The sequence below is a fragment of the Montipora capricornis genome, chromosome 12 (genome assembly GCF_036669925.1).
Source record: "Montipora capricornis isolate CH-2021 chromosome 12, ASM3666992v2, whole genome shotgun sequence".
Taxonomy (NCBI): Eukaryota; Metazoa; Cnidaria; class Anthozoa; order Scleractinia; family Acroporidae; genus Montipora; species Montipora capricornis.
The window spans coordinates 19,785,576-19,808,075 of record NC_090894.1 but is presented as its reverse complement, the minus strand read 5'-3'; the positions used below and the strand labels follow the sequence as shown (position 1 = coordinate 19,808,075).

Genomic DNA, 22,500 nt, shown 5'->3' with positions numbered 1-22,500 from the left:
GCAGATGTGAATGAGAGTGGAGTACCCGAACGTAATCTTATGTACCATCAAAAGAATTTGCAAATCCCAGTGGCTTTTGCTAAAATGTTATTATTAAAGACAAGTAATGTAAAACCGCCTTTCCAATATTTAAGTCTGTGCAGTACATCGTTTCTGAGTTATCAATTTCCCAAAGCGTTTCACACGATGCTCCCACGACGATGGACCGTCCACCTGGAGTTCACTTTGCCACGAAAGCGCTTGCTGTGTTAGAGCTAGAACTATGCATGGCAGGCTGGAAATGTACTTGATGTTTTGATACATTGAATTTTGGATTTATCTTCATATATGTTCAATTTTCAAAAGCATTTTGCTATATAGAGTCAATAAAATCATGTTTACTGCCTTCCTATCCAATTTATATTGTACCTCTGATAAGCGGCCACTTTTCAAAGTCCCGAGGGTGGCGGCTTAATAGAGGTCAGAGTGTACTTCGTCTTGTAGAAGAGCAGTTATTTCCCCGTGGAACCTCAGACATTTGAATGGAATCTTGGAAGATTTTTTTAAAATTCCTCCGAAAGTGACCGAATAATGTGAATAACAACATAGTGGTGTCTTCTCACATGAATCTTGACATAATGTTAAGTGATTTTACTTCATAAGACCTTACACATGATTCTGATCATGTTAGAAAAGAAATACATGTAGTTTCAGGTCTGACGAATGTTAAAATAATCACAAAAAACAAGGATTTTCCTGTCAATCAAATAGCAGGCTACTATGTTTTGGCTGCTAACGGCTATGGACAATGCAAAAGATTTGAAAAACGAGACAATGAAAATGACTGATGCCAGGCCATTTGTAAAGTGGTCTGCCAGAGGCAACCCATTAAATAAAGGGGGAGATTTTTTTTTTGTCCAACCAGGGTGACAGGTCAAACCTTGTCCCTGGCCTGACATATGACAGGCTTTTTACAGCAAAAAAATATTTGCAGGCTTTCTTTTTTCATAATCATGGTAAAACAAGGGAAAAAGAAAATTTATTGAGGTTACAGAAGATGAGCAAACGTTTTCTTGTTAACTCTAGTAGCTCATGTATTAACGTATATTATTAATGCACCCTGGGCCTCTGGACTTCAGGTGAGTTCTCTTAAGCCTTGATCATGTTTTTTCCAGATAATTTCTGAAGAACTTCCTCTATTGTTCATTATTTTTGTTTCATCTGTTTCCATAGGAGCTTTCCTTTCCCTGTTACATGATGTTCAGGATGGTCGACTAAGCTTAGAAGACAGTGTGCTCAGGCAAGTGAGGGGGCTTTACAACAAAGCAACCATCATTGGTCAGGATTCATTGCCATTTCTTATGAAATCTGAACCTGAATACTTTAAGAAATTCAAAAAAGAAGTGTCTAATCCTTGGATAAACTTCAAGCCTTTTACCAATAAAAAGCTGCAAAAGCATCATTATGATCCTCTGGAAAGGCGGAATGTCATCAGTTTTGATGAAACACAAAGTGACAAGTGCATGGTTGAGATAACAGGTACAGGAACAAGCGTGAACACAGGTCAGCCCTGCCAAGTGTCCGATGAGTGTTGGAGATTAATCAGTAGCGAAGGAGCCACAGGCTACACCTTAACACATCAAGCACTGTTTCTGCTGCTTGGAGAAATACAAGGTACCAATCAATCATTTCCATAAGTTGCAATTTTTCCTATGGGATTATCACCTAACCTTCCAGACCTACAATAATAATAATAGTAGTAGTAGTAGTAGTGGTAGTGGTAGTGGTAGTGGTAGTGGAGGTGGTGGTGAACAAAATGAACCTCTTAGTTTCTCTTCTTCCATCCAATATATCTTCCCTTTCACAGTGAGGGGATCAATAGAGAGCCTTAAAGTGCTTTCCTTTCAAATGGAAGAATGATTTTTTTTGTGTTTGACAACAATAAATCTGAATAGTGTTTTCCACTGGAAATATTTTTCAGGAAAAAAGAAGAAAATTCTGCTGTATTTCTTTTGTTTAATATAATAAATGAAATGACTGGAATATTAACATCACTACATATTATTTTTTTTAATGATACTGTTAATCATGCTTTTTTGATAAAATGTCATTATAAGTATACAAATATAAGAAATGTATACAGAATTGACTCTTCCCATAATAGTCCAGTAGAAGAGAACGGAAAATCGGAGCTTTGTTCAACCCACGAGTTGGAAAGATCAATAGCGCCTGAGCAAGGCTCGCTTCATTGTAAAGTCGAAAGGTAGTATACGATCTGAGATAAAAGAGGGTTTTGCTACGTTACTATTTCATCACCATGAAAACGAGGCTTCAAAGTGGATGACATTTCTTTGCTCCTTTTCTTACACCCTTATCAACATTTGCGGTCTATTGATACCCAGTCAGTACAAAATATGTGCTTCATGGGTTTAATTGTACCATAAAGCGATGTCATGTGACTTATCACATGACAAGAAAAATCCTTACAAGAAACCCTTGAACATATGAAAAATCCTTTTCTTTTTACAAACAAGAATACAATTTGATTCACAGCCTCTCTTATCACAAACCTTTTAACATTTGGCTGTCTAAAACGTTCACTCCAACTTTAACAGGTATTTTGCTCTTTAGCCATCTCAAAGGATGATTTTGATTTTCTTCATTTCTTAAGGCCTTTACTTTCAAGTTGACTCTGTGCTACCATCTAAAAGACATATGCTCTTTCCATTTTACTTTTAATTACCACCCCCAGCCCACCTTAGTCACTGGAGTGCTTTCCATTTGACAGGGAAAAATTCTTGGAAATTTTCCACTAAATGGAAATGTAAAAACTTTACACATAAAACAGCATTTATCAGAAAAAATTCTACAATGAATCCTTGAGGAACTAACATAAATTCTTTTTTTTAACTCGGGTTAAACGAAGCTCTGATTTTCCGGTCTCTGCTACCGGACTATAAAGAGGCTTTTCTGGGCCGTTGAAAGACAATCGATGAAACAACAGAATAGAACAACAACAAGAATCCCAACTGGCTGGAGGCAAAACAGTGGGCTATTTACAAGTGCAGCTTCAAGTTAACCAGCTAGACTACCACGATAAAATAATGCAGTGATTGATCAAAAGAGGTTTTGAACCTGGGATCTCTAGTCTCAAGGCAAGCAAGCACCCTAACCACTGGGCCACATTGCCCTCAAACCTTGTATTTTGTGCTGTTTGGTTGAATGTGTAAAGTTTTCACTCTTCCATTTAGTGGAAAACTCCCATGAATTTTTCCCTATCAAATGGAAAGCACTCAAGTGACTAAGGTGGGCTGGGGGGTGGTAATTAAAAGTAAAATGGAAAGAGCAGATGTCTTCTAGATGGTAGCACAGAGTCAACTTGGAAGTAAAGGCCTTAAGAAATGAAGAAAATCAAAGTCATCCTTTGAGATGGCTAAGTTGGGAAGTGATGATGATGATGATGATGATGTCTTTGTGATGTATCTCCAGGCTGCACTCCAATACTTTCAAAGCGATTAGAACAGTCAAACATTAAGGGAGGACTTGAGCAAGTTTACAACCGCATCTGTTCTGACATGTACCCAGAGATGATAGCAAGGGAACATAAAGGACAGTCAAATAAGATTTCTGTCGTAAATAGAGATTTATACATGGAGCAAGCAATGGTATGTGGCTCTATTGGTTACCAACAATTCTTGAGCCATGAGCGGTTAAAGGCGATTCTGACTTGGCAGAGAAAAGATGGGTGTTTCAGTCAACAGGAACCAGGGAACGAAGATGACAATAATTATTATTATAAGAAGTTTGATGGAAATGACCAGTCAAAGGAGGTTATGGATGACATAAAAAAGGAAGGGGGTTCTTTTGATGATGTTACACCAAGCCTTGGTAATGAATACTCCAAAAAACTGAGGTTTGTAAGAGATGAATAAGTGTTATAAACGTTATTTTTTTTGCACCCCACTTGAGTGGTATCAACAAATTATGGGACCAAGAAATATGGCAACAATTATTGCTCCAGATAATATTTTGCAAGGGTTCTAGAACCCAGCTTCCTTCTGTGATGTGACTAGAGATTTTTCTTGAACATTGCATCTTCCATGTGTGATTAGAATTCATGTCTGATATTCATCAATAATGCAGTCATTGATGTACTGTATGTATTTTAAAGTCATTCTGGTCTTTTGTTGTTGGATGTTATATTGATGATTTACCATCGGTAGATTTAGAACTTTTGAAAATAATGCCATTGTTGTCATACCCTGCGAGCAGAGTCTCTTTCGATCTTCCTAGATAAGTCAGGAAGAAGAAATAGACCCTGCCAGCCGGCTCGACATTTCGTGTTGAGCATGCCTTAAAAATTCAAACGTATTCGGGAGTCAGTCACGCGTGACTAGTTACCACAAAACCAAAACAAACAGTAGCGGATATTTTCAAACAACTCTGGCAAACACACGACAACCAAGGAATCATCCTCAAGATAGTTCAAGTTTTTAAATTACCATGATTTCAATTTTTACTGAAAAAATTAATAGGTTTCTCAATTCTGCAGATTCTGGTAAACTAGCTTCTGTAACCGACATACGGAGGAAACACTCATGGGAATTTAGACAGTTAAAAATTGTCACACTGTTGTAAATTTAAAAAATATTGATGACGCGTGGCGAGTGATCATGCGCACAAATTAAAAAAACAGGTTTGGCAAGTTGAAACTGGACTGACTCATCCATTTCTTTGGATGAGCGGCAAATCAAAGAAAGTCGAGCAGGCTGGCAGAGTCTACTTTCCTCTTCCCGACTTATCTAGGAAGATCGAAAGAGACTCTGCTCGCAGGGTATTGTTGTCATTGTTCAATTTAAGAATTGTGAGCTTCTGTTTTAACCCATTGACTCTTCACTGGCGTACCCCCTCCCCCCACCAGTTATTGACAAGTAAAATCGTCTGGCGTTGGACAGAGTAAAATCTGTTATGAAGTCTCACTCCCAGGGGTCAATGGGTTAATTCAGGGAGAAGGGTGATGTGGTGAGAGAGCAGGATTCTGGGACTGATTCCTGGTCTTTACATCACATCTTCACATCTGTGTTGGATTTGTGTCTGGTTATCAAAATCATTACGTCACACCTGCAGTAGTCTTATCTGGATTCAGTGGGTAAACAGGCATCATATATCACTGCAAGTGGCACCTTCCTTTTTTTTTGTCTCACTCATTATTGTTATAATCGTTATTTTGTTTTATCTTATTAGAAGACCTTTGTCTGTGAATAAGAGGACAATGCGATCCCTGTTGGTGGAAAAGGAACTTAACGGTGTGTGCAGATCAAGATATATCTTTTACATTCTTAACTACAGCAAAAGATAATTGGCCTCTGGGGAAAAGACAAGTTTTTCCTATCTGTTCTCATAAAATGACCTCCAGATGACCTCCATCTGGCCATTTGACCAGCTAATTCCAGTTGCGTGACAGCCCAATTATTGGAAGAGTACTGTACTAGCATCACAGAGGTCAAGGGTTCATTTCACATTCAAGCCTCTGAAATTTTCCATCCTTTAGGTTTTAATTTATTTCTAACTACTAACTGAGAGTGAGGGTCGTTACAGCAAAATCTCAGCTAGACCGATGTTTGAGATATTGCTGTAACAACCAAACAGTTGAGGTTATTAAGTTGTTTATTATATGGCTAACAATGGTTCCAAGGAAGAAAAAACTAATTGCATAATCTGTAGTTGGCCTGTGGGTAAAATTACGAGAGAATAATACCCTAGCGCTCAGCTACTCTTAGCCAATGAGAGCACACCTTGTATCGGCCAGAAACACGAGCCATGTAATACAATGCTTATTAATGTTCATAACTATGATGATTGAAATCTTAGCATTCCTCTTTCTGCATTTGAAACATGTTTCAACACACTTTAAATAGTATATACCTAAGAGATATTTAAAAAAATAATTTTAATTGCATGTATTAATAGCATTCTAAGATAAGACTTGTATGTACCTTTGAACTTAACACCCCACAGGTTTATCCCATTTTGGGGAAGTGTTTTAATGGAGATTATGTCTTACAATGTGTTCTTTTTTGTGTGTTGTATATTGTTATATATTTATGGGTTCAGCACATTTTATTGTATTATGTTTTCAGATGGTTGTTTGTCTCATTTGACTGGTGTAGCAACGGGTTTGTTGGGCTTATATTTACGGTGGTTGCCATATGCTCGTGGTCAACAGCCTGTCCAAAACTTGGCAATAAACAAGAAAATGCAAGATAATGAACCAAGTACAGACCCAGAAGTGTATAAAAATGGAAACTTAGGTGATTTCATTGCACAACAAGAGAGACAGCTGCAGCTGCTGAAACAAGATGTATCACAAACAGCACATCTCAGATCGATGCGCAGAGCGGCAATGCTGGACAGTGGTGCAAGAGAAGTTCTTTTACGGGAACCATCAGGGTCATTTCCCTGGGGTGTGGCAGTCCTTTGTGTGTGTAGTTTATTTCTTGTGTTCTCAGTGGTGTTTTTGAAGGGCATCAAAAAAACACTTTACCCAGTTGAAGCAGCATTGAGTGGCACCAAGAAAAGAACACATATTATTTAAAGGATTCTTCTTAGACAAATGGAGGCAGATAAAGTTTGAAGAACAGGAACTCACAGTCATCATCACAGGCTGGCTAATCTGAGCTTCTTCTCGGTTCTCTTGTGTCGTCAAGAGAGAGACCAAGGTCACGTTACAGTAAACTAGGTAGTTTCAAAGTCAACAGAGAGTGTCTACATTTCACATTATTTATAGGCCTATGAAAGGTTAGCATTAGGAACCTTGAGTACAAGGTTGATAAAACAATGACCTTTCCACGACTAATTCTGCATAATTATTATTCTCTGAAGGCAAAGTGAATATTCAAGGTGACATTCAAAGAGCCTGAAGTGAATAAAATTATTGTTTTTGTATAAATACATAGGGGATTATTTGAAAAATATGCATTTTCTTTAAAACAATTAATTTCTTTGTCTGTCACCTCGACAAATTAAGGAGGGGCTAAATACAGGAATGGCTCTGACCTAGTTCCAGTCATTTACTTGAACAGACATTACAAATTTGAGCCCGCAAGAATGAGAGCCCCAACACCAAACCTACGTTTTCACCAGACTGCTGGTCGGTGCTGTTCCTGTAATTTAGCTGCAAGTGACAAAACAGCTTGCAACCATTTTGAAAAAAAACGCTTAGCAATAATCACCTCTAGTGCAACCAATTAGCACAGAGAATTTGCAATAATTGCTTATGTAATAGACCAATTTCAATATATTAAAATAAAAAATAAAAAAAGGATTTGTATGAGTTTATTCCCCGGAGCCTCGAGGTGATGCCTTTTGTTTTTATCTGAATTTAAAACTTAATTCATAAAATAATTAAGACAGTACGTGCACTCTCATTGGTCAATAGCTGTGTTTAGATGACAGTATGTAAACACGACTGTGACATCACGAATTTTGATTGGTTATGTGTTGTCAGATGCGCGTTTTGATTGGCTGGTAAGAAATATGAGCGTGTATCAAGAAAATCTGTTTCAATCAAGAAGTAAACACAAACAGCATTTTCCTTTGCTTGTCAATTTATTTTTGAGAAGTATTTTATAAGAGCAATACAGGACTTTCTTCCGTGTTTGCATAGCCTCATCTAAACACTCGGGATTTAAGAGAATTCGAGACAATTACTCAAACCCGAGGTGTAGTCGAGAGTTTGCATAACTGTCGAGAATTCTCCCAACTCCCGAGTGTTTAGATGAGGCTATGCAAACACGGAAGAAAGTCCTCTATTGCCTAAATTGCAAGTTGATGTTTTCCTAAGATTGATTATCAAGGAAATGTACAAGAAAAAAAGCAAGCAGTAGTTTTGAAGTTCTTAAAATAAACCACATATTATTTTTCCCTAAAGATGAGAATAAATATTGATGTTATTTGAATTTGTTTTGCCAGTAAAAAGTGAAAATTTTGCAAGGTGCATATTGTTAGATCGCATATAGAAATAATACGATTTATTTGAATAAGTGGTCGCTGTATAAACTAGAAAGCTGTAGTCTTACTGGTTCTCCTTTTGTAGATGACATTTTAGTCTCATAAAACGAGGAAGAAAATATAGTTTTAATAGTTTTTACAGATATTGAAGTCTTTTGCAAGGGCCAAGTGCCCCTTTTGTCACGGGCTTTTATGATTGGCTTGGGTGTGCTGTAGCAGTTAAATTAATGTGAGTAACAAAGCCACTTTACCGAAAAGAAAATAAATGAAAATGAAAGGGTAGGTGTGTTCAACTGAGTGTATAATCTGTGACAGTGAACTGATGACAGAGTCAGATTAGAAAGCGTTTCTTGTTCGACGGTTTGAGAACGTGTTCAAGTTAAGAAATGAACTACTGGTTCGCTAAACCCCAGCAAGGCTCTGCAGAACGGTGCCGCGTTGCTTTGCTTAAAACATGGTTGATGAATGAAGGGGGTAGTTTCCCAAGAAGCTGTGGTGCTGCATCGGTGGGGAAGTAGTATACAACAATTTGGTGTACAGAGAATCTAAAAGCTAGAATCTCTGTACGGTGGCCAATTTACATTATCAACTCCGTTGATAAAACCAAATTTTTTAAAACACGGTTACATTGGCATTGGTGAAAAATTATAGAAATGTCAACTTTGAATTCTCGTGGCATTTTATAACGCTTGCCTCTAGTCAGTTCCATGTTTTAAACGTGACCCCTCTGTAAAGGTCCGTTCAAGTTACGCATTTCAAGAAATCTTTCCCAATAATTATGGTTACATGGCTTTGAGCTTTCGGTTTTTTTTACAGTGTCATCATGTTGAATAATGCGTTGCAAGGGTTTCAGTTTCTCGCTCGGTCGGTCAAGCGTGTTTAATGTCACTGCTGATGTAGTAGCGGGACTTTCCCTCCTGAGATGAATCGAATACGAAAATACTTCCACTACTTGAAACCACGCACTTCATTTTCGTGCGTGGCCCTCAGGACTATTAAAAAAGGGAAATTAAGGAAGATTACCTCCTTGGCGGATTCCCAACCTCTCACAGAGCTAAGAAGTTCAAGGGGGACTGTCTAGCCTTGGGCGAAGGGGGGATCACACTCTCTCTCACACCCAGAATACTTACGTTTCAGATGAGCAGTAAGTGCAGGGGTAGGGACAAGCCCACAAAATAACTACATAGATGAAGTCAGTTCCAGGTAACATAAATTGCTCTGTTCCAGTTTGTATTATGTTGTTGACTGTCACAAAGATGGGGTCACGGGTACCCCAGAGGCCCCCCCCCCTGGACACGCCCCTGTAGGCAGCCTTACTCTTTTTCGATTTCAAATGAGTGATTTCAATAACTTAAACTGTAGCTTGCGCTTACAAAATCCCAAATACAACATTTGGATCAAACATTTAGAAGAGATGGTCAAATTTTAACTCTTGCATCCACTCTAAACGTTGCTGCAGATGAAATGGCGAAAAAACGTTTCAGAGGAACGAAACCTTGGCAATATTTTTTTGTCTATTCACTTGGACGGCCTGGCAGGTTAACTCCGACAGCGCTTTCCTTTAGTAAGTACGGCGAAAGCCCCAAACCTTTTCGATATTTGAAACGATGACATTTCAAAGCACGAAACTGGTCTTGTGTTTTGCCTTTTTCAGTTTCCAAAAGATATAACAAAAGAATGAGGCGGATCGCAAGGGCTCAAGTTATGCTGAGGCGAGTACATGGCAGCTACCAATTCGAGAAACAACTTCTTGCTCCAGCCTTTCTACTTAAGTTTGTAGAATCACGGCCACCCGCAACGAGAAATTTCAGACTTAATTTATCAGCATGTACAATATATCATTAAGAGTAGTCTGCGGATCGTATAAGGCGATAGGTTTCACTCGATCTGACTTGCTTATGATTATTGAGGAGCTCAAAAGTACAAGACGTTTTTGATCCGCGGAAGGCAACACTATCACATTTCCATTGTACTCCAGCGACAACACCACAAGGCAGGAATGATTATTGGTTACAAAGGAAAACTAATCGCACAGTACGAATTTCGCGCAGTACGCATTTCTTGGCCGTAAAAGGTTCGCAAAACCACAACGTGAAATCACCAAATTTTAGGTTTTGACGAAAACGTGAGCATACAGCAACAACAACAATAATAATACCAACTTTATTCTTTCAGTACAATGAAAGGGAGAGATACCAGAGGTTATCCTTATCATGACGAGGGTATCCGCCCGGCTTTTATTGATCCAGAGTCGATTTTCATGAGGGAGGAAAACCGGATTACCCGGAGAAAAACCCTCGGAGTCAGATTGAGATCGACTGAAATTCAGCCCACATACGTCCGTGAGGTCAGGGTTAGACCCGGGGTGGCAGAGGTGGGTGGCGTGGTTGTTAACTGCTAAGCCACCCTGACAACAACCATTCATTTGCTATCTTTACTTTACACTCGTTCGTCCCCATCCAGTTACAGGATAGTTAGCTGGTATTGTACAACTTAAACAAGATGAAACAATCGCGAAATACGTTCAATAGCGCTACGTTTCATTTTGTAGTAACGTTTTCGTTGCTGTTGTCCTGAGCTCGCTTAATAAACTCCCTAACATCTCGAGCTTAATTAAAAACTACCTAACGATTAGCCAGTCACTGGAAGCTCTGGACCATCCGTCCCCCATCCGACGTTCGAGCCAAGCCTAGAACATGCGAAGAAATATATGTTACGAAACTTATACTCTTCATTTCTATTGGTTTCGCTGTTTTTAAAGGATTTTCGTTTCGTTTATGTAGTCAGCAGGGCCCGGTTGTTCGAAAGCCGGTTAATCTAATCCAGGATTATCGTAAACTTTGGTTTTATTTTTTCAACTTTTTGGTGAAAGTTTCTTTTGCTTATGTTTGTCTTTCAAGATTGACTTCCTCTAATATTAAGCTTTGCCGAAACGTCAGCTCACTTGGTTAATTTACCATAATGAAGACCCACGAGCGACCTTGGTTGACCTTTCGGTTGACCTTGGTAAGAGATGACAGTCCCTTGGTTCAGTCCACTGCGTTATATTTCATCATTTTGAAAAGTTATCCGGAAGGGGCGGAAAATGGCCACCAGCGGCAAAAAAGGGGGCGGATAAAAAGATCGGGGAGATTGTCAATATTTTTAATGGGAATAAAAGTAGACAATCCCCCATGAATACAAGCCAGAAATACTTCACAATCACAGATCCCACACCCTCTCGAATTTGCAACCGTACTATTTATGCGCCTATGACGTGATCACTGAAATGTGTTTCCCAGTCAAATGACTTCAGGTGCAGGAGAAGAAGGTCAAAATGTACAACATTTATCTATTTCAATAGGTTCTTAATTACAACTGAATAAGCTGTATGCAAAGTAAGGCAATTCTACAAAGCGTCAATCATTATTCAAGAATTCAAAGTGAAAGCAAACAAATCATCAAATCATCAAAACCGTCAAAAATATATATATCCTCACAGCCGTACAACCAGCCTTGTAGTATTATTTTGTTTTAAAACTTTCCAACCATATTTCGAGTTGCGATATTTGTTTTAAGAAATGATTCGCATGGTGTGCAGGGTCTGCAAGCGGTTTCGCGTGATCCGTGAATTGATCCCAAAAAAGAGCGTGAATCGGGAAAACTAAAGAAATACAACCGAGATTTGTGAATTAACCGTGACGTGTGGTCCTTTAAAGTTGTATTGCGTGAATCGAGATTTCTGCTTTTATAATGTCGTGGACATCAGTCAACGAACCGCCTCCTCTGGGTGCGCTCTCACCGCAATTTCTTCGGCCCCCTCTTTCTGGAATTTCTGGATCCGCCTCTAGGTTTTATCAGTTGACCATGAGATGAGATGGCAACAAAAAGTTGGTGACGAAATCAACGATTCCAGGAATCCATAACCCTACGATTCTTGGCTCTTTGTTTGACTTTGATAAAGTATAAATGAAGTTCATTGCTGTTACATGGTAGCTCTACAATTCTTCTCTTTCACATTTTGTTTTCTAACTTCAAGACTTCCGTGGTCGTTGATTTTTCTATGATGTTAAAAACCTGTCATAAAGTTCGAGTTAGTTTAGACGGAACGATTTGCTCTAGCGCTCGCTATTGCAACAATTCGCATTTGAAAACGTCCAGGCGACCCGAACGTGAACACGTGTTACAAATTTGACAGGCAGCTTTTCATTTTCCAACGAACCAACCTCTGATTGGCAGTGACCTGGACAAATGATTACAACATGTCTCTCAAGGCGTCTCTCATCTCAGTTCATGTGAACTACCGTGAATGACTCAACAGAGGTCACGTACGAAACATGGCAATGGTAGATTCTGTTAGTATATGACCAGAGGTATATGACAATGACAGAAGACCTGTTTCGAACCATCTTGACAGACAAATTACATGTTTTCGTGTAGGGTTCATTGGTGACCAATATTGATTTTTTCCGCATCCCCTAAAAAAATACCCCCTTGTGAGAGTATTAATTAACATATCACTGTCTTATTCGCGATTTTAAGAAGATTTTTCTTGGTACGCGACATTATGAAGAATCAAAAATTTGGTTTTATCAACGGAGTTGATAATGTAAATTGGCCACCGTACAGAGATTCTAAAAGCTGACGTTTCGTCAGAGCGAATCCGGATTCGCTCTGACGAAGGGCTAACGCTCGAAACGTCAGCTTTTAGAATCTCTGTACGGTGGCCAATTTACATTATCAACTCCGTTGATAAAACCAAATTTTTGTATACTACTTCCCCACCGACGCAGCATCACAGTTTCTTTAGAAACTACCCCTTCATTCATTATGAAGAATCATCCACGTAGATTATATTTCACTTGCGTAAAGTCTCCGTATTTACGCAATTTCACCATATCGTGTCTGGGGAATCCCCTAATGAATAATAAAGCCTAATTGGCACTCGTCATTCCTGCATGTCTCAACGCATTACCGGGGTGCCCCCAGGTTTTTTTCCCAAAAAATTATGTAAGACACTTTCGCTGATTGGCCAATGTTATGTCACGTTTGTTCTTAAACCGTCGCTGATTAGTCAATTTGTATCACGTGAATAAAAAAGGGAAATTTCCCTTCGCAATCAACATAAAGTATATACGCGACGATCCGCCATTATTGGTCTCTACGATTTACTCCAAGAACGAAAAGGGCGTCAAAGTTTTCTGTACTTTGTACCCGCCAAACGGCTTATTGATTAGTATTTTCTACGTGGAAAATTATCGTTAAAGGAATGGATTCGTCCCAAAAGCAACGAAGACTCATTCCTCGAGGAGCCCAACGTAGGGAACTAGTGGAACACAATCTTTCTTTCGGCAGTAAAATGGGAGGAAAGGCAGTGTTAGCTGACTCGGGTATCGATCAGTGTGATTCAGGGTTTGCCGATGATGATGAACTTCGTTCTCGAAGTATGGAAATAGACGCTGTGAGTGAAATTCGGAGCGTTGAGGAGAAGACGCAAAATTTAACCATCGACGATCCAGAAACGAACTTTAGACATCCCTCGCCTAATCCATCACTTGAAACGCTTTCCCGAAACGAAGAACTTTATCTCAATTATGCCCAGCGGAACGATGTGAGATACTTACTGGCTCAAGATCACGTCAGGAAACTTCTTTTCTTGCAAGACGACGATGGGGACACGTAAGATAGAATCTATTAAGTTCTTTTGAAACCAAAGCCTATTTTCAGTTCGTTGCGCCTCGCTCCTATGAACCTTCGCTATTTCTTTCTGCAGGAAATTGTTGTATATCTAACCGTGCATGTTGTCATGATTTGTCGTTTGATGAGTTAAAAGCTTAAATAACCCTTCCTTGCTAGTTTGAACTGTTTTAAACTGAAAAGAAAGAATTGGTTTCTAGTTCTCCTTCTCTTGAGAGAATAACCAGTTCAAGTCGGTAAAATTATATCACGAGACCAACAGGGGGCACGTTGAATGCGTATGCATGAGGTTGATGTGAAAGAAATATCTGTAATTCTTAAATCGGAGCTGTATCCTAAAGTCAAACTTCATGTTTCTATTTTAAAATATTGAAAATTTAGTCGAGGCGTTGTATTCATAAAAATTCCCTGGAAAGTACGACAGACAACAATGATGCACATAATTTCATTTTGTGGCTAAATTTTACATGTGTTCGTGTGTTTAGGGCACTGCATCTGTCGATTGTCAATATGAAACCGATGGAGACAGACGCCATTATCGCTGTTGCACCGTGCTTAGAATGCCTGGAGATCTACAACGATCTTAGACAGGTAAGCTTAAGGAGTGAAGCGAGAGTATGAAATACTGTGATGTCTGATTTGGTTCGTTCACTCCGCCTCGATCGTTCTCGAAAGCAAAGCTACGTAAGCATTTTTTCAATAATCTTGTCTGATTCTTACTAGACTTTTTTGTTGCGTTTGTGGATCTTAATGAGAATATTAAGACGGACGAAAGATCTTTTTTTTTTTAGGCACCTCTTCATCTAGCAGCAATAACTCGTCAGCCTGCAACACTGCGCCGTTTACTGGAAGCTGGAGCATCACCAGACATTCAAGACCGAAAGGGACGAACGGCTTTGCATTTAGCTTGCGAACTGGGAGATTTTGATTGTGTTAAGGAAATAGTGAGGCCCCTGCTAGAAAAAAGATGGAGCGATGAAATAAAAGACAGAGTAAATAACATGTTACACGAAAGAGATTTCCAAGGTGGGTAAAAGAAAATTTTCCTACTTGATATTCATAATTTATTTGTCAACATCGAGCGTTTTGATCGATGACTCTAAAAACAGGGTGTTCCCCCACAACTGGAATTCGAAAACCAATAATTGGAATGTGCTTTCAAAGGGAAAAAATGTCAATATTTCCCTTTTTTGGAAAACAATAAGAATTTAGTATTGTGTTTTGTTGGGGGTTTCCCCGTGGTATTGAAAAGGAAAGGGAAATGTTAAGACTTGCTTCCTTCAGCTTTTGTGTTTCCAGGCGTTTTCCCCCAACAGACTAACTGCTGAATCATCAGGGCTAATGTTTCATTCTAGGAATTCTACTGAGTTTTTGTTCAATACCAATTATTATTATTGAACATACACTCAAGGGCACATCTGTTTCAAACTTGGAACACAGGCCATCTTGTTTCTGCTGTGATGCAATTGCCTATAACAGAATGTTGTTTCCTAGTATTCGGTATATCCTTCTTCTAATTTTTCTCAAGAATCCATTCCTTCTTTTTTCCTATAAATAAAAAAACTGCACATCCTTACATCCTGCCCAATATTTATTTGTGAATATTAAAACGAGAAATAAGAGTATGCCATCATCCTATAAAGGTAACCTGACTGAGTGTGTGGGAATGTGAGAGCTCTTTAGAGTAATGCATCAGGCAATTCCAGAAGTGCCCATCCCCCTCCCCCGTGCTAACGCCCGGGCATTAGCATTTTTTTTTTTCTAAAAATGGGCAAATTCCCCTGGGGTGGGGACACATAAGCTGTCTAAATGCTCGGGGTGGGGACGAAGAAAGAAGGCAAATGCCCCGCCCTCGGGATCGAAATAGCCATGTTCACTTCGGGATGGGCACCGCTGGAATTGATTGAGGCATAAAAGTGTTCTTTTTACATTACGCTATCAATAATAAGTTTGACCAACAGCACAAAAACCTTTCTCTCTAAGCATTTGTGTTTCTTCAAGACTAACATTGTTGCTTCTTGTTTGAAGTTTTTGGTTTTCTCATTTGGATTGGGTTGTTTCTTGTGTTTTTAGGTTTCACTGCTTTACACATCGCTGTGTTCCAAAATAACATACAAATTGTAAATTATTTGGTTTCTCTGGGAGCTGACATCAATGTACAGGTAATTTCCATTTTGTGTATGAAAATGTACTGTTAGCTTGCTTGTCTGAGCAAACCCTCCCCTCTTCCTTTGTCAATTTTCATTCAGAATCAAAACTTCAGAAGGTTCTGATTATGGGAAAATCTTTTGTTTATTTAAATTTAAATGATTTTGTGCATATTATGATTTTGATCATTAAAGAAGATGGAGCAGGGATCAGTTAAGGAGGCTCAAAAAGGGTTTCAGCTAAGCTCGTGCACAAACTACACATGCAATACATAAGCTGGCAGCTCAAATTGACTGATGAATCAAAACAGGTGTCTAGAAGTAGAAATGTGTTTCTAAATTTGAGGACACAGGTCATACATTTTGTTGAAAATGTTTTGCATTATCTCAAATAATTGGTGCCCTTCCCTGATTTTTTGCATACAAGGAAGTTTTGTCTCATTGCATTCTTTTGAAAAAAAAAAAAGTTTTGGTGGAATAAAGAACTAAGAAACTAACTAATAAATTCTTAATTCTTTTCTTACTATGTATTAACCAAGAGAAATTAACTTTAGGTGTTGTTGAAATTTGAAAAAAGTTGTAAGTCACTACATTAAGTGTAAGATATTCTCCGAAAACTAGATTTTAGAGGGTCTTTTAACAATGCTGTACTATTGCCATGGCACCAGTTGGAGACTCACAGATGCCTTAAAAAAAATTGCTTAAAGATATTATTTGTAGGGAATTGAAACATTTCCCAGCTGAAAGGATTGGTAGTGTTGTTTATTCTTTTCCAGTAACCCATCATTACATGTAGGTGTGGAAAACCCTTTCAAGCCTCCTTAATGTATTATTGGGTCTATGTGAGCTCATTATTTCTTGGTAATCTGAATTTACGCTAATCTGGTTTGTTTTTTTTTTTAATTTTTTTTAAGGATGGGAAAAGTGGACGTTCTCCTTTGCATTATGCTGTAGAAGACAGCAATTTGGCCATGATCAATTGCCTTTTGCATGAGTGCCACGCTGATCCTGATGTGATGACCTTTGACGAAATTACACCATTGCACATTGCTGCGGGACGTGGCATGGAGTCAGTAGCAGCACTGCTTCTGGCAGCAGGAGCCAATCCACAGCTCACAAACTACGAGGGCGAATCACCATTAGATGTTGCTTGCTCGCCTCAGGTGATTACTAAAGCTGCCCATAATTTTGCAAAGCTCTCGCAGGTTTCTTTCAGGTGAAGAATGATAAAAATAATATTGTCTTAAGAAAGTTTTACTCAGTTGAGTGAAGGTCCTACTGGTGAATCAAACCAATTCTTTATATATATATATATATATATATATATTTATTTATTTACATATTTTTCACTCTTGACAGATCCGTGACATGGTAAACTGTTGACTCTCAAATGGCAGAAGAAGTACTGGAAAGTAAAACTGTAATTTTAGCTTTAGTAAGCTAAGTCTAGTTTATAATACTTTGTGCTTGAAATAATAAAATGGAAAGAAGTCAAGTGTGACATTTTGCTGCAGTGTGAATTTTTCTATGATAAGGAGTAAAAGTAGTGACAGTGAGAAATTATTGCATATAACACACATAATGTAGGTGGTTGGGCAGATGCATTTTGTAGCAAATTGAAACAAAATGTTCTTTCATAACTTTAAATAAAATAATAATTGTTATTAAAATAATAATTGTTATTGCTAACGCGAATTCGCTGCTTTAAGAAGAAGTTTTGGAGGGTTTTGCTCAGTATATTTTCAATATTTTTATTCCATGAATAATGAGACATTTTTCTTGGGCCCCCTAATGCAGTTATTGTTGATGAAACTAAGACATTTTATTAGTTGGATAAAATACATCACGGTGTTTTGTCTTGACTAGTCTTTGCTGGGCTTTCAAATTTTCAGTAAGGCAATAAGAGCAATAATAATTACTGTTTGCCGTAATTAAAGCTCTGTCACACTTTGCGCATTTGAAGATTTTTCTGTTCTTTCGTATTTCTGCATTACTTGATATTTCAGACAAGATTATATGAAAATAAATTCCTGGATTGGTCAACAGTCGTTGTGTTTGGTTTAATAAGTAATCATTGAAGAACTTTAAGTGAGCAGGCATGGCGGTGAATTCAAATATACAAATGATCAGAAATTATGTTACCCGCAGATCTCATTAGAATGCTTGATCGCAACCCGGAAAGATACTTTCACCCCTTCCGTTTATTCCCAAAGGCTGTGTCTCGTATCTAGCTGTGTGTGCATGTGTGCACGTGACCAGCAGCACTATTGGATTACCAAAACAAAAGAAAGTATTTGCATAAAAATTCCCGGAGAATTAGTTTGGTACACCATCATGGCCGCCATTCCTTTGTTTTGGAACACCAACATGGCTGTCGTGACGTCATCTGAAAACGCTCTATAGGCAGTGCGACCCAGTGGTTGGGACACATGCCTTGAGATCCAGAGTTCCCAGGTTCAAGACTCGTTCTGACCACTTGTTGAATTTGTTGCCGGTAGTCCCTGGTTCAACTTCTCGGCCGCACTTTTCAATAGCCAACTGGTTACTGTTTGCCTCCAGCCATTTGGGATTCTTAGTAGTTTTTGTGTTCTGTCGTTTTGTTGATTGTGTTTCATTGGCCCTGAAAAGCCCCTATGGGGAGTGGTCAATTAAGGATGTATTGTTTGTATTGTATCTCGGAACTCAGAGATCTATGCGTTGAGAATAACCCTTTTCACAGTTAGTTTTTCTTATTTGCATTACAATGTAATCTAACAAAGATGCGAGGCAATTTTGGGTTAAAACTACAAGATAGCCCAAAATTGCCTCACATGCTAAATTATATTGTAATGCAAATGAGAAAAACTAGCCATGAAAAGGGCTATTCACTGTTTTCGTCTTGTTTCGTCTGATTTAAGTTTTTACATTTTACATTTACAGACGGTTCTGAAAGCAATGTACATAATGGGTACATTGTGTCCATTACGATCACTCGGATTAGTTAAGTGAAAATCATCAAAGATTCCTCTTAGTTGGTTACTTTTTTATTTCGACATTGAAGCAATTACAAACCAACCCTTTTATTACGAAAAACAAAAAATCTTACAACTACCAAGCAAGGATCCACTTTTTTAAACATACATAATACATGCTTCATTTTCTATGATAAAACTTTACCCTTTTAACTATCAAATTACTGAACATGCCTGCATGCTTATTTTTAATTTCAGGCCTTTTAATTTTTGATCCAGCAAGCTCTGACAATTGAGAGATTCTTCATTGCTGTTAAGTTTTGCTTGCCAAACTTTAATTGACTTAAGAAAAGAAAAGAAAGACCTGACAAGTTCGCAAGAACTGTTGTCTGTGCTTATCAATTATATTAATCCTCTTTTCAACTTCACTTCCTGTTATCAAAGCAACACCTTTTATTATTGCTCTTCTGGAGTACATTCTTCAGATCTATTGAAATGTAACACAGAGTTAGCATTCAAGTCTTAACCCAGTGAAGGGTCATCAAACTTTATATTATGAGGGCACTTTTAATTCAAAACTTTATTATATTTGTGCCAAGACAACGTGAGGAGTTTTTTTACATTAAGGTTGCTCGAACCAGTTTCAACACTTTCAAGAGACCTTGTCATTAGAAAGATTGACACTACAACACTTTCTCACTTAACAGCAATGTTATAAAACCATGTGAAACATCAATTATTGCTGTACAAGATGCAGTCATTTTTGTGACGTAACAAGTTACCACGGTAACAGGACAGCCTTGCAAAAACAGCCTATATTTTGGCTTTAGTTGCTAATATCTGAAAAACGAACTCAGTGACCCATTTTTTTTATTGCACAAAAGAGATCAGCAGGCCAAGATGAAAGTCTTTGCAAAGTTTAAAAAAAATTTGTGGAGCCGATTCAGAGCTACCTTAAATTTTCAATTATTTAAGGTGGCTCTGAATCCGCTACACAGAAGTTTTTTAAACTTTGTAGAGAGCTTCATTCTGGCATGTTGATTACGTTTCAGAAATAAAAAGTAGGGGTCACCGAGTTCCTTTTTGGGATATGAGCAGCTAAAGCCAAAATATGGGGTGTTTTTGCAAGGCTTTCCCGTTGCCACGGTACCTTTTTACGTCCAAAAAATGACCGAATTTGGTGTTTGATATGGTACCATAACTTCCCTGTTAAGTGATAAAGTGTTGTAGTGTCAATCCTCCTAATAAGAACGTTTCTTTCAAGTGTTAAAACTGGTTCGAGCCATTTTAAAAGGGTAAAAAAGGCGCAAATATCCTCTCAGTACCGGGCTCTTCTTTAAGCACTAATGATATCCATGCAATGGCTACAATTTGCGTGTGGAAAGAAAAAGCTGATCGTCTTTTCTGTTTAGTTCAAAGAAATAAGCCAATCCTCTAGTAGTAACTTAAATTACAGATTGACCATCAATAGGCACAATAACCATTTCATGGGAGACTTGGGCTATGTTTGCTTTGACTCTGAAATTACCTTATAATAGGAAATTAACGCGACTTAAATCAACGCAAATTTAATGTAAAACGACTTTCGAATAAAGAAAATTAACGCGAAGGAGGAGGTAGTGTTACACAAAGGAAATTAACGCGATTAAGACAGTTGGTGGTGACCATTGAACCAATTTATTCAACACTGGATGCAAAGTCACTGAACAAAACTTAGCCCTCTGGTCAACAAAACAGTCCTCAAAATTCTAATTATAATGTAGTGGTTAACGGAAAGAATATAAGCTTGTACCTTATTTTATTGTTTTTTAGGCGTCTTGAATGTCAGGAAAGGTTTCAAAATTAGGGTTAAAATAATGGAAATTAATAGCGCGGAAATTAACGCTGCACTTAATTAACGTCGCGGAAAGTAACGTTCAACATAATTAGCGCGACTTAACGCGAATTTAAGCGATTCGCGTTAATTTCAAGGAGCGTTAATTTCCTAAATTAAAGGGGCTAGGTCATGGAATTTTAGGCAATTTCAGCACTGATCGAATGGTCATAGAATTAACCAAAATATCAAAATAACTGTTCAAAACTGTAGAAGAACTCTAACAAAATACAGGGAAGCTAAGAAGGGACATGGATGGACAAAACTGGAGGGGATTGAAATGGATTGAATTTGGGTAAATTTGAAAAACGTCGGCCCACCTTTTTTCAAATTTATATCAGTCTATGTCAAAATGTCATTTATACAGCTGGAAAATCATTCTCAGTTGTTATGTGGCCGTGAATGAAAGACTCTTGCTCTGCCAATTTGACGTTTAGAGCTCATAATTAACAAAATTAAAGAAAATTACCTAAAATAGCGTGACCTAGCCCCTTTAGGTAAGAATGATCCCCTTTAAATGACCCGCCCAAGTTTTTGTACCCGTTGAACACCAAATTTCAGGGTGTTAAGTCTATCTGAGTATATTGCTCTTTTCAATTGTACTAACCTTTCATATTAAAGCTTGAATTATAATGTTCATCTTCAGATGAAGATTGGGATGAACAGGTGCAGTAATCCGAGGTGATTGCTGGTGAATTCTCCTTACTTTCAGGGTCTTTGCATTTTGTACACTGAAAAGGAGCAGCTCCAGGACCTCTCGGGCTTGTACACAGGGAATTGGCATCTCTCATGTACTCCCTCCATGCTCCTCCGTGATGATTTCGCCTTGTACGCCGCCATATCGGATGGTCTGCCACTATAGACATGATCTTAAAAGGGAACAACATAATGGAGAGCAAATTCTTTGTGACTTAATGAACAGATTAAACCATTGTGTGGTTGCGACATATTTGTCAACTGTTCAATATGAAGAAGTACAACCGAACGATTCAAGAATTTTTGAAAGAAAACGTTATAAGAATGCGGCAAAATCTTATGAATAGCAGAATTGATGATCAGACAGATTTTTCTAAAGGCTTGTCAAACATGGTTTTCTTTTTTGGACGGTAATTATTAAGCATTGACTGTGCAAGTTATTTTCCCTGCTATCAGAGATCTCTTTTCTTTTGCGTTCGCTGAAATGACGAGTACGGGAACTGAAGAGACCTCTGCCATGGGTCCAAACTCACTGTGTTGAGCATGCGCGGCGGTTACTTAGCGACCGAATCCTCAGGTGTGTTGTGTAGGTTCACTTAACAACAGCGGAACTACTGTAAAGAAATGCGCGAGAGACAGTGGGCTCAAATCGCAGTCAGCAAACATATCATTGAGCATGCGGTTTGAAGAGTGCCGTCCAAGCTTGTGGACGGCGGTTGAATAAAAGAAGAGGAAGATAAAAGAAGAGGAAGAGGTCTCTTTTCCCGTACAACGAAAAAGAAAAGAGACCTCTGCTATCAGGGAAGAAGTGGCTTAAGGACGGTGCCTACTATTGTTATTGCGGATACGTTCTGCGCATCTCGAGATACTCCCATTTCCTATGGGTGGTGCTTATTAATACAGGGATATTTTTGCGTGGTTCAAAACTATGCGGAAAAAGTAGAACTTAGCAAGTGTTCTTGGTATCCAAAAAGAAAATTGGGGGTAACCACGCATTTTTCAGTAATAATTAAGCTTTAATTTGGAAAAGAACGCCATACATTGCTTTGTATTTAAAAGCTCTTTACAAATATTGTTAATTAATTATCTTCAAAAAATGCGTGGTTACCCCTAATTTTCTTTTGGGATTTCAATAACACTTGTTAAGACATGCTTTTTCCGCATATTC

At 38.3% G+C, this 22,500-nt stretch overlaps 3 protein-coding genes across 4 annotated transcripts in view; 2 read left to right on the top strand and 1 right to left on the bottom strand.

Annotated features, from left to right (window-relative positions):
• The window catches only part of LOC138026393 (UPF0764 protein C16orf89 homolog), a 10,632-nt gene extending 3,329 nt beyond the window's left edge, over window positions 1–7,303 (top strand). Inside the window, exons 2-5 of the mRNA XM_068873735.1 lie at window positions 1,213–1,653; window positions 3,469–3,892; window positions 5,224–5,285; window positions 6,120–7,303. Of these exons, the coding sequence (XP_068729836.1) occupies window positions 1,213–1,653; window positions 3,469–3,892; window positions 5,224–5,285; window positions 6,120–6,574 (1,382 nt within the window). The 3' untranslated portion in view covers window positions 6,575–7,303. The remainder of the gene's footprint in view (window positions 1–1,212; window positions 1,654–3,468; window positions 3,893–5,223; window positions 5,286–6,119) is intronic.
• A 5,782-nt stretch (window positions 7,304–13,085) lies between these two features.
• Window positions 13,086–17,855, top strand: LOC138025277 (nuclear factor NF-kappa-B p105 subunit-like). 2 transcript variants are annotated; one of them, XM_068872511.1, is made up of 6 exons: window positions 13,086–13,647; window positions 14,151–14,256; window positions 14,457–14,691; window positions 15,739–15,827; window positions 16,727–16,975; window positions 17,172–17,855. In XM_068872511.1, the coding sequence occupies exons 1-6, from the start codon at window positions 13,238–13,240 to the stop codon at window positions 17,193–17,195; spliced, it is 1,113 nt and encodes a 370-aa protein (XP_068728612.1). In that variant the 5' UTR covers window positions 13,086–13,237; the 3' UTR covers window positions 17,196–17,855. The 2 variants fall into 2 exon arrangements, with proteins under 2 accessions (XP_068728612.1, XP_068728611.1); XM_068872510.1 differs by having other exon boundaries at window positions 13,090–13,647; window positions 16,727–17,028.
• A 1,320-nt stretch (window positions 17,856–19,175) lies between these two features.
• LOC138027867 (speedy protein A-like) overlaps window positions 19,176–22,500 on the bottom strand; it is a 7,275-nt gene continuing 3,950 nt past the window's right edge. Inside the window, exons 5-6 of the mRNA XM_068875487.1 lie at window positions 21,244–21,505; window positions 19,176–19,250 (exon numbers count right to left, since the gene is read on the bottom strand). Coding sequence (XP_068731588.1) covers window positions 19,189–19,250; window positions 21,244–21,505 — 324 coding nt within the window. The 3' untranslated portion in view covers window positions 19,176–19,188. The remainder of the gene's footprint in view (window positions 19,251–21,243; window positions 21,506–22,500) is intronic.